This window comes from Tinamus guttatus, unplaced genomic scaffold (genome assembly GCF_059628265.1).
Source record: "Tinamus guttatus ecotype Peru unplaced genomic scaffold, ASM5962826v1 Tinamus_guttatus_pri_ptg000389l, whole genome shotgun sequence".
NCBI lineage: Eukaryota > Metazoa > Chordata > Aves > Tinamiformes > Tinamidae > Tinamus > Tinamus guttatus.
Genome location: NW_028288923.1, coordinates 5,143,295 through 5,161,149, shown reverse-complemented (window position 1 = coordinate 5,161,149; position 17,855 = coordinate 5,143,295). Strand labels below are relative to the sequence as shown.

Here is a 17,855-nt window from a genome sequence, read left to right as displayed (position 1 = left end):
TGGTACAACTTTTACTAGTTTCTATGAACAAAAGCTCAACATCTTGTTGATAAAATTAGCTCATCAAAATAAAACATGAATCTAATTTTTTTTTGAAAAAAAATTGTCAAATTAACATCACTTTTAAGCTTAGTGTTTTAGTAAATGTTACTACTTTCCATATTTTTGGAATATATGTATTTTCCTTTTTGAAGTAAAACACTTTAACACGTTGAAAATGTTTATTAATTTAAGTGATGACATCAGTTCCGGTCTTAGCATTATTTAACTTTAAAAAAATCATTGCACTCATTAGTGCCCACTAAAGGTCAGGTTGGTCTGTAGTACTCTGTAAATGCATATAAAAGAAGTTGCTAAAAGTTAACAGTACTTTTTATAAAAGCATCATCTCCAGCAGAGCTGCACTGAACGCAGCTCTGTGCTGAACACAGACTCCTTCCTCTCTACAGGAACGTGAAAAGTAAAAGCCACCTAACGCCGGGCACTGCAGTGTCCCAGCGCCTTGTCCAGCGGTACCTGCGGGCGTCACCACGTCTCCCCTGCAGCCACGGCATCAACCTTCCTGCAGCCTAGACTCCTCACGCGACGGAACTAGACAAATGCCAAGTTTAAATTAATGGTAACTAGTTCAATGAAGAAATACTAGGAGATATGAAAGGTTTGGGTCTTTAAGGCAATACAAAATATAGTTCATTATTTGAAGTTTTTTTTTTCTTTTTTAATAATTAAGTGTAAATATAAAAATGCCTAAGAGGGGAGTGAGAAAAAATATTTTAATAGTAAAATTTACTTAAAGCTTTAACAGTTATCATCTCCTACAGGAGTTAGCAAAAATATAAAAGACAAAAAAAACCCAGACCTGGAAAGGGGAGGGAAGGCACAAACAAAGAGGCATGAGATTAAAGCAGCCCAGGAATGCAAACGTTTGTAACAAACCAAGTCTTTCTGTCTGTCTGTTTTTAACTGAAAAACAAAACAAAACAAGAAAAACCACCACCACCCAAAGAACCCCAAGTGGCTTATATTAAATTAAAAAAGGGGGGGCAGGAGATGACACTACCAAGAGGAGGAAGAGAGGGGTGCAACTGCAAAACCCCATCGCCTGAAATGATGGCACTCTAGAAAACAAGGTGAAAGTTACTCTCAGAGATGACAAGCTCAGTGTCTACACAAAGTACATGTACACTTTATACAAATGAAAAGCTTCATTTGCCACCATCAACTTTTCTTTCAGAGGAACAACTTTTGCAGATCAAATGTTCTATTAAATCTTTTAAATGCCAAAAAAGAAATTCTGAGCAATATAACTAGTAATGTCTCTTTATATGGATGTTAAGATGACAATTCAGATTATTTTCCAAACTAATCCTGAGAAAAAATTATGTTTACAATTTAAACAGTAATGTTATGTAAAAAGTATTAACAAATCCACTATTACAAATGTCAGTTTTCCTATATGGTCATCTATATATACAGAATAAAATGGTAAGTATATGCAAAAATAATAAAAAAAATCATGCACAAATTACTTTCACCTTTAAAGGCTGGGTTTCCCTCAAAATACAATTTTTTGTTTTTGTTTTTTTTTTTCCTATATTTTTATTTGTTTGTTACCACCCCCTAGACACACTGAGTACTACCCCTACAGGTCAGCATGAGCTGATGGGAGATACATTTATTTTACATTCAAGCTTTTATATCCTAAATGACCCTGTTGTAGCATATGACTTATCAAATGAGCAGCCTTTGTCCTCTTTTTGTCTTTTTTCTTTTTTTTCCTTTTTTTCTTTTTTTTTCTTTTTTTCTTTTTTTTTTTTTCTTTTTTTTTGCAGTGATCAATCTTCATGATCCGTTCCGTGGCGAGCTGGGAAAAAAAAAATGCAGTTGCTAATCAATGTCTGAACAGTCTGAAGCTCCGGAAGAGATCCAAGGAGTCACTATCAAACTATCCTGTAGCATGAGATCATTGCACACAGAAGAACAGTCATAAAATAGTCAACTATCTACAAAGGTCTGACAGGGCCGCATCCCTCTTGTGTTTCCTCTTTTTGCCGTGGAAATACTGATGGTGTGACTTGCTGCCTTGATGTTGCTTGTTTGAGACTGAGGTACCATGGCTTGTGTTTGTTGGACCTTGGAAGCCTTTGTTAGAAGAGCGAAATAACCGTGTGGATCCATGCTGCAAGGAGAAGGGAACATGGTGAGTCAGGGGTGCCTAGGAGGAAGCAGGCAACTAGTTCTGGGTTATGCAAGCAAAAACGTGCAATGACTGCACAATGCGTTACAGAAACAGAAATCCATAATCCAAAAGGAGAGATGTTGAAGACTGCTCAAATTACATAGCACATTTGTGCAAAATTTAGTCAACACTCCTCTAAGACCAGGTCTAACTTTACACTACAGCTTTTCAAAGACTCACGAATGTCTCCAAATGCACATATTCGCATTCCAGTACCTCTTAACACAGAACTACCCCTGCTTAGTACACATGAACACAGAGTAACTGTAAGGCCTGGTCTGCAAACTGTCTCAATACCAGCTACAGAGTGTCAGGAAGTAGGAGGCAGCAAGTTTTCCAGGAACTATTTTGCAGAAATAATTATCAGAAGATACCAGGCTCTCTTTCATATATTAAAGCTGTCCTGAGGCTGAAAAAAGTACAAATCTAAACTGCTTATATCCAAAGGTGCTTTGAAATAACAGTTCTTCAGATTGAGTTGTCAAAGTATTCTTCAACATGAGAAATGCCTTAAAGGCACACAGTTCTCATCACTGGTATCTGCCTCAGGGGAAAACGAGAGGGATTTTTATGTACCTCCATCTCCCTTAATCAACTGCACTTCAAAAAGTATCAGAAGTTAACACAGCAGCCAGTCTAGTTCCAGTATACATTTTTGCTGAATATTTTTCACTAACCATATGCAAGTCTCGCTAGCTCTGGTATATTTGGCAGTAAAGACCAGATGGACATGACTCTTTGCATAGAGGAATTTTACACAACACAACAGTATGCTGTTGACAAACCTAGGTTTCCCAGATCAAATAAACGTCGGTGCAACTTTACCTCTCTTAAGTTTGTGAAAACCATTGTTACAAACTTCTCTGTAAACCTAACAGAGAATCAGGTGATTTTAGATATAATTTGTGCTCCAGGCTTTCTAATGGACTAAAGGTGAGAAGAAAAATACAGTGTTTTCCTCCCAGAAAAGCTACGCTTCCATGGAGGGCATTACACAGTTGGGTTTTATTTTTTGATTGTTTGCTTGCTTTTTACAGTTCACAAACCTGCGATTTGTTCGTGTTGCTGGATGTATTGGCTGTTTGGCTATTTTGTGTTTTCCCACTTGACTGGGAGGATTCCAGTGACACTTCTTGTGACCCCACTCTGTTTGTGGTAGACTGACGACAACTCAATTGTTTAGAGGTTTTGCAAGGTGTTCCATCAGAATCCTTCAGGAAAATTTAAAGTATTAGTGATTCTTTTCTCTTCAAAATAAATGAGTTTTTCTTAAAATTAAATCCAACAACGGAATAAACTTAAGTTAAAATGTGTTTATATCAAAACTTTTTCAATCCAGAATTCTTTCCAAATAAACAAACTTTAAAAAAAGTATTGATTCACGTTCGCGTTTGGGGATTTGTCCTTTATTATATTGGTTCATTTTTTAATAGAATTTCCATTCAAACAAATATTTACAAGGAATTTTGTGCTGTAAGTTTTTGTTGTTGTTGTTTTTAATATATAGGGCTTAGCGTTACAAGTCCTTTTTGAAATATGGCTTTCCCAGGGAGGGCTAAGCACGTTGGTATCTACCATACTCACTTTCTATAGGCGTTGTGTCAGAAAACACACTGCAATTTACATATAAAATTGCATAAGAGATATGCACTTATGCAAATCAGGATTCTGGATAAAAAACACACTAGAACTCTGCGCTTTCCAAATGTATTCCCTGCCAATATGTGTAAGGTAAAAACATAATGAAAAGTCCAATACTTACTACATCACTAGAGCTGGACAACGTAGAAGATGATGATGATAAGGGACCTGATGAAGAATTTGAAGAATGTTTACTAAGTGTTTCTGAAGTTTTATTTCTAGGTTTTCCCAGTGCTTCATTCTCTTCAGAGAGATTATTGTTGCACTTATCTAGCTGCTGCGTATCTACTATCAAGGTCACTCCATTACCTATCAAAACCAAATCAGAAACATCAGTACATATGAACCGCCAAAATGCTGCACTCGTGTACACACACACACTCAGATATTACACCCCTATTACAGACAGCACCACACAGACATTTGTACACGTATCTACTTGCCACGTGTGCACACACCTGTGTCTGCACCACACGCAGCAAGCACAGTGCAGAGGAGGCAACAGATTCATGACAGGGTCCCTTGTACACTGATAATTAGCTACAGCTCAAGAGGAAGGCAGCGACAGAGCTCTGAGGTGCTGCATAAAACCATTTCATGCCACATGCCAACAGCACTCAACAATATAGGTTTAAATACTGCTCCTGTGTGCTCAGTATTCAGCAGCTCTCTGTCTTCTCCTGGAGCTACTGGGATCACAAGAACTCCAGCTTAAGTCTGGCTACTTTGTATGATGCCCTAAATTGAATGACTGCTACTTAGGAAAATGAAAGTAATAGGAATGATCAGGATTTAAACCTAAATCAGATCTGGAAGATGACTGCTGTAGCTACCACCATTGTGTTCCCAATAGGGTTACTTTTATCATGCTGTTCCATCTCACAGGATATGTGAACGCTAGGAGATAACTCTCCTTTTTAACCCCAGAAACTGGTATCCACGTAAAAGATGGTACTTTTTTTTTTTTTTTTGGGACACTTCAGAAAGCAAACATCAAGCAAGATCAGCAACTGGGGACATGACTAACTGGTCTTGATCCAGCTTTCAAACAAATTTATGTAACATATATTAGCTACATTCATACCTGGACTTTAACATATACATTGTATCAGACAGTGAAGTATTATTGTGGAGCTTGCTGGACTGCGCTGTGGCTGCCCACCATTTCCAAGCAGCCACAGCAAAGTCTGCAGGCTAATAAAACAAAAATAGTCCAGGAGCACATCCCATTTACAGGGAGTGTGGGAAGCAACTCTGACACATGCTTTGAAAACAGACAGACAAAAACTCAGCCTAGCATAAAGAGTGGGCAGCTGTGTCATCTTATCTGACTAAGCTTTGACATGAGTATAAAACTAATTGTAAGCCAGCACTCTTTACAGATCTCTATGCTGACTAAATCTATCACAGTAAAATAAAGATGCTGCGGTTCAGTCCTTTCATTCTGCCACAACTCTAACTTGTTCTGGATGAAAACACACCAACTACATGACTTCAGCACTTACCATAAAAGTAAAGTTAAAATGCATGCATTCATTTGTGGGTCAAAAACAGCAGCAAAAAAAAAAATCTACATATCCCAAACATGCAGAAAGCTTCCTGCTGTGCAGCCGCGCTCAGGCAAATCTTACCGTTGCACGAAGACTCAGTCCTACTTTGCATTCCCCACTGCTTTGATATCCAGTCTCTGTACGTCGCAACTTCTTGTGTCACTCTAATTATTCTACCTAATATACTGTAAACCAAAACAAACAAAAATTAGCTTTAAGGACACAAGAATATACACAATGAGTATCTGAAATTTAGACTTATAAGATTTACCTTTCAGTTTCGTTGTTAGGATAATATTTAGCTATTGGGGAAACTGCATGGCTCAAAACAACATAGGCATAATCAAAAGCCTGTTTCACTTGCATGGCACCGTATGAACTCCTCCCAACATCGTTACCTTAAAATAAGAATACAATTAGACATAATAAAACTGAAACTACGGTTACTTTCAGACAGGGCACAGTCATATTTTTTTTTTTTAAATTACTCTTAAATCCCAATCAATTGCAGTCACGTCTTGTAGGATACAAAAAGACTACTGAAGCACAGCTATATGAAACAGCTCAGAAGAGCTACAGATATTTACAATACCAAAGTCCAGGTAAAGGGGCAATACATGAAAAAGCAGGTAGTGTGTACATTGCCAATAAAATTACTACTCTGGATGACATTTTCACATATGTTATCAATTAATTTTTTGCCATAAGCAACACTTCATACACTATTTTTAAAGCAATCCATTTGTATCAAAGTTCAACCCTAACAGAACACAAACGCACCAGTGAGATCACATCTACATGACCTTATAAAAACCCATCCTGCAGAGAGCTCGGTGTGTTTTGCAAGGGGCAGCAGTGATACAAGCAGGTGAAACCTTGCAAGGGCCAAGTGTATATGTATGTACATCTAGTCCCCACTACTGCAACTTTATTGCCGTTCTCAGAGCAGACATTAAAGCAATTTGTATACCCTGACTGCAGCAGAGGCACACTCTTGGATGGCACTGTATCTGCTGCTAGAAATACCCCAAATTAATTCATTTAAAATTATTCCTGGATTTAACTCCTTTGGATTAAGTCTTTCTATAACTTTTTACTTATTCAGTATGTTAAAAGCTTGGAGGATGGGGATACCTGGCTGTAACGGATCCTCGATATACAGCATTGATGGTCTATAGCCATCCAGCATGCTTTTTTGTACTTCATCCTTGGCAACGTAAGAACCACCATCCTTTATACGGATTCCAGTCTTCAAATAATTGAAGTGACGTCCATATAGTTCAAAAAACTCTATTAAAAGAACACCATAGTTGGCATTGGGCATGCACGCATCTTCTCTGGGATGTAGCTATTAAGAAGAGAAAGAAAAAAGAAAAAACCCACATTTGCTTAAAACTCTAGGTTTCAAGAGCCTTTAAATCCTTTTGATTTTTTTAAAAAATCTTTATTATTTCACAGCAAGCATATCTAAAAGAGTGATTTTCCTTAGTAAGGCAGTTCTGCATTGTTAAAAATCCAGGATCGGCAAAACTTTTACAAATTAATTATCGCCTACCAATATGGAAGGCAATGATCAATGTTTTCATTTCTGGTACTAATCAGAGTGTTTGCTTAAAAAAGCAAAAATGAGAATTCCAGAGTCAATTTGAACTTTACAAGCCTGGTTTGAATAAAAACACGATTTTAACTTCCACAGCTATCTAAATGATGCCCTTTACTATTAAATATGCAGCTAGAGAGATCATGAGAGATCTCTCATGAACCACTCTGTACTTGTTAACAAACCTGCCTGGATATCAGACCAGTTCTTGCTGAAGATGCCATCAGCCACAGTAAGATAAAAGAAAAAAAGAGTTACAAAAACACACGCGTGCTGTGTGTTTGTTTTGTTCTCATCAGACAATGGAAATAACGCTCAGTATGCACTGAGCTCCAATGCAGAGTTTAAACTTTAAAACACTAAATACTAGAAAAGTATGTACAGAGTTATGCAATGAAATTTAGTACAAGCAGATGATGTTGCTAAAGCCACAGCTATTTTGCAGTTTTTATTCCCTCACCACAGCACAGATTTATCTCATGCATTTTATTCATTTAGTTTACCTGAAGGAAACTGACAGCCATTAAAAAGAGACTGTAAGAACCAATTCCACCTGTGAACACCTCATTAAGATCCCTCTGCAACAGGAATTGTTTCAAGACTAAAACTAGATATGGTAATACGGGATATTTCTGAAAAAGAAAAGAGAAAAAGAGAGGTGTTAGCACAGCAATACTAAATGGCATCCTGAAGCTGGCCATCCGTCTCAAAATTAAGTATAGCTCCATATCACTGATTTTAACAACAGAGGAAAAGCAAAGTGCTCTGCCTAGGATCAAGATCTCTTCAACTGTGACAGATTAACAATGGAAAAAGTTACTAATTCAGTTCCTAAAGGAAAGCAATTTTATTTGAATTCATAAATACATTTGCTTTTCACACACTAAAAACGACAGAAAAACTATGGAGATGCCGAAATCTTTTACAAAACCTTCCCGCTACAATAAGCAAGTGAGAATTTCCCAAAGCAACTGAGATTTTTTCATGCAAATAATCATACCTAAGGTGCTCTCCCTCCTAATGACTACACCCAGAAGATGGTTCAAGACAGCCCCTACTTACCATATAGGCTTGTCCCCCCCGTTCCCCGGGAAGCAGGCACACGGTACACAGGCAGAGGACGGAAGGGTTTGCACAGCAGTGGGTGCTGCGGCTACACCTGCCTGTCCCCGCCCTGTCAACACGGAGCTAAAGGAGTTTGGTGGCACCGGATAGGAGGTGGGGGTCATAGTACCCACGGTTACAAAAGATCAAAGGGGAAAGAAGAATTTCTTCAAGAACTGGGCTATCCAAGCCTTATCCTAGGCAGCAGAAGGGGCTGGCAGGAGCCCTACCTGACCCAAGATCACAGGTTTGCCTTTCTAAACTATTACAGCCTTATATTCACAGCTTGGCATACTGGATATAAAAATATACCAAAATCCGGAGACCGGATTCTCCTCAGGTGTCTGCACACCCTTAATTAAGGCTTCAGCTACCTCAGAGTTCCTGAATGAATCAGATGAAGAGAAATAAACCTTTCTTAAAGTAACACAGAACAAAACGGTAAAATCCAGACTGAGTTCTCAAGTGAGACAAAGTAAGACCTAAGAGAACTGCCCAAGGCCGGGCGGATGCGGTGCAGCCGGGCAGCCTTGGCCTGGGCTGCCAGCAAAACAGACAGACAGAAGAGACCCTATGTGAGGAGCCTGCAATAGTACCTAGGCTACACCTGTAGATGACTCTCTGAACAATAAATTACTAAATCTATTTTAGTTAACTGGCATTTGCATGCTGAAACAGTACTTAAAATAGAGCAACATAATTCCTGATACAACATTGTACCAACGCACAGTATTACTGATTTAGGTTCAAGGAACCTGTTCTAAGGATACAACATTCAAGACCGGTGCTAGTGCATTTTTTGCTTTGTCACTGTATCATTAATCTTCTCTGTACGTTCTTTCTGCATACCTTTTATTATCTTCATGCCCTTTAGAGCAATATATCTTAAGTCCGAGAACTTCACAAAATTGTATGGCAAAAAATAACAGTGAGTGAATGTGTACCTGTAGCGAGGATGCAGTCAGAATAAAAGAGTAAATCTAATCGAGGCATTCATCACTAATTCTATTAGAGTGTTGTCTAACCTTGATAAAATCTTTGATGAGCTGGGCTGCTTTAACCCCATTCTGCACATTAAAGCTGATATCAACTTTTACTTCAGTGAAAGAATCTGTCAGCTTAATAATAGGTACCTGCCAAAAGAAAGAGAGATTAAGTCAACACACATTTCCAAGGCATGCTTGCTTTCATCAATAATGACATGTACCAGCAAAATGCAAATGTTTTATGAGTTTATAAAGAGAGAGTGGATAAACAGAGCTCTTGTCTATTTAAGAACTCTCTCTCCTTGCCAGTCTGTTTATATAAACTCTGTTTTTTCAGCTAATAAAAGCTATTTTAAATTTACTATACTGTTCAACAAAATGCAACACTTTAAAGCTAAAGTGACTTATTTTACATTGTTTTTTAGCACCAGTTTCTGGTGTAGAAGTATAGAAGTATAGTTGCAGTAGAAAAACAAACACCAGAGGGAGACAAATACTTAAGAAATAAAGATATCTTAATACAAACTATAGATATTGTTATGAGAACAAACCATACACTGATTTCTTATCAAAACTGCATTAATTTCCATATTAAATCTTTCTCCTAAAAACAGCTATCGGTTAGACTTGTCTAAATCCCAGCAGTCCTAAATGCTGTAACAATTAGCTTTTTCACAAAGGCAAAAAGGTATTGTGGAATTCAGTCTATCCTGCAAGAAATACCTCTATTTTATACATGATTGTACTCTGATTACAAATAAATAAATAAATAAATAAAGCATAATGTCTGCTTACCTGCAGTTAAAAAAACTTTGTGCACAAACTCAGCTCAGGAATTCAAAAGTCAGATGTAATTCACATCAATGAATGATGTAATCACACTTAAAATCAAGTGTATGCTGTGCACCCAAGACTTTCCTAATGGAAGACACGCTTCCATTGAAGTTGTATCAATTATTTTGACAGCAATAAAACCATCACTAAACAAATTTAAAAAACAGTCTAGCCTGAATGTATGTGCAAAGTAGTTTCTGGTTATGAAAATTCTTCTGTTTAACTGATATATTTCCTCAATTACAAATTTAATTTAGAACAGTAAAAGTACCCTCTTTCCCCAAACTTACAGTTGCTTTATCTAAAACCTTTACTGAATTTTCATCTGCAACATTGTGCTTTCTAAGAGCTTCTTCCAGGGTCCAAAGAGGTAATGTCTCCCATTTTCCGAACACAACTAAGTCAATATCACTGAAATGGAAAGAAAAATAGGAATATTCAAATTAAAAGACTAACACACTTAAAGACAACAGAATTACACATATAATGAGAAGAAAGCTGAAGAAATACAGCTTAACCAAATAATTTATTCTTGTTTCTTGGGCCAGGGTAGTGGTGGGGAAACTCTTACACTCTGGTATATATGAGATGTTCCAGATTACCAAGGGGAAGAGACAGACACACCTCCTAATCAACTGGGTTGCCAGAGCCAGAGGTTAGTCTCCTCTGGCCACGCTGCCAGCAGAGAGGCATCAGCTTCTCCCAGGAGCGATTCAGAGCACGAGGTGAACTTGTGAGTCACCTCCTTGGAGCTGTATTAATTTAACAACTTGCCACGAAAAGGGAAAGTCTTCATCACCTTTCCCACTGCCAGATCCTGTCTTCTCTGTCCTCCAGGTCTGGTATTTGTCTAACTTGCAGTAAATCAAATACTAGCCTGGTAAAACCCTCTCCTCACTATAACATTGTAAAATAAAGCCAAAAAAGCCAACTTCTGGGGCTAACTCCCTGCCATGTAACTGCTTGGAGCTGGTTTCTGGGCACATGGCAGGCGGCAGGGGGGTAGTGCTCAGGGAGCCGGGAAGAATAAACAAGCGTGGCCACGATGACTTCAGGAAGCAACAGGCTGTTAATGACACCGAACCATCTAAGCAACCTCACTCTAATCCAGCTCAAGGAAGGAGCTCTCCCTCCCTCTGCCTTTCCCTTATCAGGTTCCCATGCCTCACTGCACTATAGAGGGACCTCAGAACTTATCTCAAGGCCTAAACTCAAATTCAAAGCACGACTGCCACCCGAACCGAACCAGTCTTCTTCACTGTCACAGTCCTGAGCTCCTCCTTCTCGCTCCTCTGACTTCTTTCCCCAGTTCCTCCTGCTTGATCAGGGCGCACACAAAGCGAGACACTAACTTCAGCAGTATGGAAAACTGCATGATATAAAAATACCAGAAAAAGAATCCACTTTTCAGACAGATTTTACAGGTTTGCCGATTCACAAACAGCACTGCTTTCACAATGTCAAAGTGCTCAGAAAAGCTCCAGCCGCACCAGTGCAGCATCTCTCGCCGACAGCAGAGCTGAGCAGCAGCTGAGGCGCTTGCTGTGGCATTGATGGGGCTGCTGAGGCGCTCGCTGTGGCGCTGATGGGGCCACAGCACCGACCCGCGGCCCAAGCTGCCTGGTGAGCACGAGCAGCGCCCCGCGCTCCTTGTGTACCTACGCCAAGCGAGCATGGACCCCTAGGCCGAGGCTGGCTCCCAGCAAGAGGGGAGATTTCCCTCACACCAAGAACAGAAAAAGCAGTTCTGTTATCACCTTGAATACAAGATAACACTGAGATCCAGCAGCTGAACAATAATCCAAATCTTCAACATCAGCTTAAGTAAAAGGATATTAGACGAATTCTATCATAGTAACAGAATTAGAAACACAGGGTAGGTTTTCCTGAATTCAAGATCCTGACACCTAGCTTAGCTGTACAGTTTTACTGAAGAGGGAGAGAAAAACAGGACAAAGGGAAGCTCTGTGAGAAGGTAACAGCCAATTAGTAACAACCATGTGAATTTGGGTTCAATTTAAAGTCTGAAAAGTACTGCCACAGGAAAGGTTTTTTTTTCCATGGGTTTGTGCATGTTTCTTCTCTTTTTTTCTTTTCTTTCCGAAGTTACTCTCCACCAAAAAAAACTCAGGAACGGAAACCAGGAAAGAAAGTAGAGGAAGCCAAATGGTCAACAGTAGATGTTAATATATATATGTATATACATGTGTATATATATGTGTATATGTATATACATGTGTATATATATGTGTATATGTATATACATGTGTATATATATGTGTATATGTATATACATGTGTATATATATGTGTATATGTATATACATGTGTATATATATGTGTATATGTATATACATGTGTATATATATGTGTATATGTATATACATGTGTATATATATGTGTATATGTATATACATGTGTATATATATGTGTATATGTATATACATGTGTATATATATGTGTATATGTATATACATGTGTATATATATGTGTATATGTATATACATGTGTATATATATGTGTATATGTATATACATGTGTATATATATGTGTATATGTATATACATGTATATATATGTGTATATGTATATATATATGTATATGTGTATATGTATATATATATGTATATGTATATATATATGTATATGTATATATATATACACACACACACACACTTATGTATTAAAGAACTGCAGTTATCAGTCACATGGATGAGAATATATCTCTTGCATTACCAGTATCCAGGTTAATGAAACATATTAAAAATAATGAAAAAGCCCAAGAAGGACACGTAAAAAGCTAACATGTATTCGTATATCAGATCTCACTTGAGACTTTCCAGAAAAACACTGAGCTATTCAGCTTTCCTTGCAAGTCCTTACATAAGAAACTATCCTTACAGAATCTTTGATCATCTTACAGATGTTTTCTTTTCAAAAGGAGATGAAACAACAACATAAGTATCTTTTACTTGCAGTCAGTAATAGGTATTAATTCCTCATGTTCCCAAAAAATACCTTGGAATACCTACAAAACTGAATTCAAGTACTAACCTCAGTCTTCTATTATTTCATTTATCCTCAGCAGTCACTTAAGCCTTTTTATTCTGTTTCATTGTCAAAGGTACTTAAAATCTCTAAATTTCCAGTGACCTTTCTTTATGAAAACTAATAATGGATTTTGAATGTAGAGGTTGGCTATTGTATAGGTTTCACAAAAGAAAACAGAGGGAACAAAACAGAAGCTTATATTTAATCTATGTATACTATCTTTAACTTCATTACTAACATTAGCTTTAATAAGATAACATTAACTCTTTTGATTTAATCTTGTGTGGAAATGATGAAATTTAGCTTTTCCTTTAAGGCCAGCCTCTTGTTTTGGTTCAGTTTTGGTTCAGTCATTTAATGAAGCTAAAGAAAATAAGCCTTTTGCGATAATGCAATAATTCAAATCGTTAACATACACAAACCTACACAGAAATCTGTATTATAGTTAATAGTATTAATTATATGTCCATATATTTGGCAGAATATTAATAGCTTAACACTTTCTTAATTTAACAAGTATACACACAGTAACACAAATATTAGGAGACAAATCACTACAAGGGTATCTTCCACAGGGTAATTTTTTTCTCATATAGAATTTGCATTGCAAAAATACTAACCTTGTAGGCAAATATAAACCAGTTTTAAAACTTCCAAATATCTGCACCTGAAAAAACAAGAATAGGATATCAGAAAACATTTTTAAATACTTCATAAGTCACCAAAAACACTCTTATCAAATAGATAAAGGTTGACCATTGCTTCCCTCCATTGGTAGACTTTGGTATTGCTAACATGAATATCATGCACTCTTTTCTGTTAAATATTTAGATTTTTGTTTCTTTATGTCATATTAATCTTCTTGGTTATTTCCTGTGAAAGTAACCTTAATAACTACACTGATTTTTCTATTGCAATCTTTCCAATATAAGGATTTTCACAAGGATCAGGTCTGGCATAAAACTATAGAAGATAAGGTTTTACCACACTGAAGAATGACAGAACATAAAAAAAAAAAAAACAGTAATAGCAATATTTATTTATTTATTTTGCTTTCATGCCTCAAGCTGTAAACCTCACTTTTTAAAAATGTTTTTCTATATTTAAGGCATATATTTTTAGGAACGTTTGTATACTTTTACATCTATAAAATGTAAAATTACATTGTTTTACATTTGTAGTAATTTTTGCCAGAGAGTCTTCTGTTTCTGATGTGTTTCCCAGAGTGACTGTAGAGATAGATATTCTGCATTAATCAGCCTCATACACTACCTCGATTTCCACTGGTTTAAGTAGGAAGTGACCCACTTCTTATGCTTTTTTTCTTTGGAGACAGGAAATGGAGGAGGTAGAAAATGAAGCTGTTCTGCAAATAAGTGTCTAGATACTTTAATACAGCAGCAGCAGCAGCAGCATGAGGGCTCCCTCTTGGTTACTTTCTGTCATTTTACATGCTCCAACAGAAAACACACACTTGGAGTAAATTTAATTTCAAAAGTTCATCGCTTCTCACACTAAAAAAAGGACCACAAAAAATGGCATCAATATTTTACTAGATTTTGACAAAAGTATAAAGGCACCGCAAATAACATAATAATAATAATGTCCATTTTAATCCATAATGATAACAAGGACATCCTCAGTCAAACTCTATTTTGGTTCAGGTAAACCATGATTTATTTCCCCACCAAAAACACCTTAAAAGTGCTTTTGCACAATAAAACAAACACTGCTCAGGGATTCAGAGAAATCCAAATATGCTTTCACATTATCAAAAATAAGTGTTCAACAGAACAGCAAAAAGGGCCTTTATTGAATAAACAGTCCTGAAAGTTTTCATAAACTTACTGATACAATGCATATGACCTCTTCCGAAAGGAATGAGACAACATCTGCTATTGTAAAATAAATTGCGGAGTGTGATAAATACTGGATTATTATAAAAGAAACCCACACCCACTCTTCAATCCCTCTCTCAACAAATCTGGAGAGATGGAAAGGGAAGAGTGGGGAAAACAGAATGGAAATTGCTAACGGTTTTGATTTATTATCTGAGCAGAATTTAGGCCATTGGAGCTCTGTAACCATTTACATCTTTAAAACATGAAATATAGGTTAGTATTATATCACAAGAAATGTGCAAATTAGTTTTTGTGATGTGTTAAACATTGCTGTTTATATTTTTAGCTTCATAGGTAGAGATGTACGTTTGCATTCATAGGAAAATTTAATACTTCACAGTACTGTAATGGACTATTGCTCTTGCTGTATGTTAGAATTAGTACTTATCCTATATGCTGGCTAATGTGTTCATGGTGTAGTCTAAAGTTTCTGAAGGAGCTTTAATTATGGTGTGTGTCCAAACATGTCCTCACTAAGCACATCAGGTCTTGAAAACCCCACTCAAGCTTCCTAAGTCCTTGCTACCAAAATCCCCTCAATCGAAACAAAACCCTACCCATAGCAAATTTAAATTCCTCCTGCCTTTACATGATTAAGTTAAAGCAATAAATTTTCTGTGGTTTGTCAACACAGAATTATTCTTTCCACTCCTTTTACTATTTCATAGTATTTTTGTAACCAAAGTACAATATGCAATATTCAGACACAAAACATTTCAAATGTAACATACAGATAATTGCACATATTAATGCTTATTATGCTTAATACAAATTTTAACATTCAATTGCTCAAATATCTTTGACTTAAAATGTTTTAATTTAGCATCTTGAGTTGCTCAGTTTAAGTGTAATTAAAGCCTTTTTTATGGTCAGAGTCTAGCTGGTGCCAAGAACAGTTCTCACATACTAGGAATGTTTCCTTCTAAGCACATTCCCCTTGAGTAAGAGGGCAAATGACACAACTACACAATTGCTAACTTCTATAAATAAAGTAGCAGTTTAGGCTACCTAGTTTTAACCCCATTCATCTGCTTTTTTCAGTCTTTTCGTAAGTGTAACAAGAAAAAAAAGTATGTATACACACACACACACACACACTCCATGCAATTCAGTTTGCCTTACCAAGCCTTATTTACTTTTCCCAGTATCCTATCTTATAGCAATTTGAGTGCTTAAAATTTGAGTGCTTTTATGAGAAAGTGAAATAAATGTGTAAGTTTAAATTCCAAGTTTATTTGCTGCATCTAAGAATCAAAATGAGCAGCTTAAACATTAACTTATCACTGCGCACTACAGCTAAAGCTAAGGACATTGGACTGAATACCACTCCACCTTCTCAGAGCACATTCTTAAATCTTAAAAGTAGCTAAACCAGCACTAATTTCAGAAAGGTTAGTGATTAACTCAAAAGACTAAAAGATTACAACAGAAAAATGTCCAAGTTGAACACAGTGGATCAGATCCCCAAACAGATCTGTAAGGTAAGTATTAGAAAAACAACATTGCAGGTTATAATCCAGTAGAAGGATGCACAAGTGGAGAATTCTTCTCCTACACTTTCTAACACCACACGAAATACAGTTAAGACTTAGAAGAGCAGTTACTGCCTTGAGAAAAAGAAGCTGGAATGTTCTCACTCTCTGATGGCTGTTTTAACTGGAGCAATTGCAAAGTGAAAGCTCACTTTTCAACTCTTGATACATCTAAGTGATGTTGTAGCTAAGCCCAGCAGTTAACTGCTGAGACAGCCTTCTTGCCAGTGCCCACTGAATCACGTTTGACCTCCTTGCCAGGACCTCCAAACCCTTTCCTGGAAAACTGCTCCTCAAACATTCAGTCCTCAGCCTGCCCTGCTGCTTGGGACTATGTAGTCCCAAGTGCAAGATTTCTCCTGTACATTTGCTGGACTTCACAACATTTCTATCAGTTCACTTCTCCAGTTTGCTGAGTCCGAGTTGTGGCCAAACACTCCATGTCAGCAGTCTCCCCAGCCTGGTGTCATTCATTAACTTTCCAAGGTTCTGCCTCAGCATCCAGCTTGCTAAGGAAGATGTGAAACGTCGTCAGCCCCGGCTCTGGGAATTGCTGCTGAAAGTTTGTCTGGCAGCTGGATACAGCTGCTGAACACTTGCCTTGGACCCAGCAGATGAGTCGGGTTTTATCCCCCTCTGTAGTCCACCTACCCAGGCTCTATCTCCACAGTGTGGTTTTGCTGATGCTATGGGATGCTGTCCTGGCAGGCTGATGACTGGATTTTGTAATGAGTTTTTGTAGACACTTGAGCAAGGAAATAAAACACATATTTGAATAAGAAGAATTTAAAGATCAGGGTTTGTAACTTGCTTCCTCTTAAAAAGATTACGGTTACAGAAAAACTTTTTTTTCGAGTTCTCGGAAGCCCAAAAAACATAAGTCCATGTGTCCCATTCAGGGTGTTAGTGGTAAAGAAAGATCTCATGGTTCTAAGTCCATTCACCCCATTACACAACTAAGACCGGAGCACACGGACCCATCCAGGAAACACTGGCACCCTATTTAGGCTGAAGCAATCAGTTATTTTGGTGAATCCCCTACCACAAGCCTTTGGCAGGGTACACCACATTAAGGACTTTTTGCACTTGTACTGCTCCCCATACTACATCCTGTCACACTGGCACCTTGCTATCCCTGCTCTTGAGCGGGGCCTACACCCCTTGCCCTAGGTTAGGAGGGCTCCATAAAACATCCCAGATGGCAGAAAAGGTTCTTCCCTCCCCTTAAAGGGCAAATGATCGGGTTAAGTGTTAACCGTATCTATGCTTTATAACTGCACAAAGCAGGCCCTGAAAGGAGTGTGCCTCTTCCTTTTTATGTATGATTAATACTTTATTCCCAACAAGTTAATACATATAACCTCTACACAACTCAACACACATAGCTTCTGTAGCATTCCAGTAGCCATATTGTGCCAA

At 37.5% G+C, this 17,855-nt stretch overlaps 1 protein-coding gene across 1 annotated transcript in view; it reads right to left on the bottom strand.

Moving 5' to 3' along the window:
* Positions 1-755: 755 nt before the first annotated feature.
* The window catches only part of TENT4B (terminal nucleotidyltransferase 4B), a 36,413-nt gene continuing 19,313 nt past the window's right edge, over positions 756-17,855 (bottom strand). The window contains exons 3-12 of the mRNA XM_088530875.1: positions 13,624-13,670; positions 10,245-10,365; positions 9,160-9,267; positions 7,534-7,662; positions 6,565-6,778; positions 5,702-5,828; positions 5,512-5,615; positions 4,002-4,189; positions 3,286-3,450; positions 756-2,179 (exon numbers count right to left, since the gene is read on the bottom strand). Of these exons, the coding sequence (XP_088387001.1) occupies positions 2,000-2,179; positions 3,286-3,450; positions 4,002-4,189; positions 5,512-5,615; positions 5,702-5,828; positions 6,565-6,778; positions 7,534-7,662; positions 9,160-9,267; positions 10,245-10,365; positions 13,624-13,670 (1,383 nt within the window). The 3' untranslated portion in view covers positions 756-1,999. The remainder of the gene's footprint in view (positions 2,180-3,285; positions 3,451-4,001; positions 4,190-5,511; positions 5,616-5,701; positions 5,829-6,564; positions 6,779-7,533; positions 7,663-9,159; positions 9,268-10,244; positions 10,366-13,623; positions 13,671-17,855) is intronic.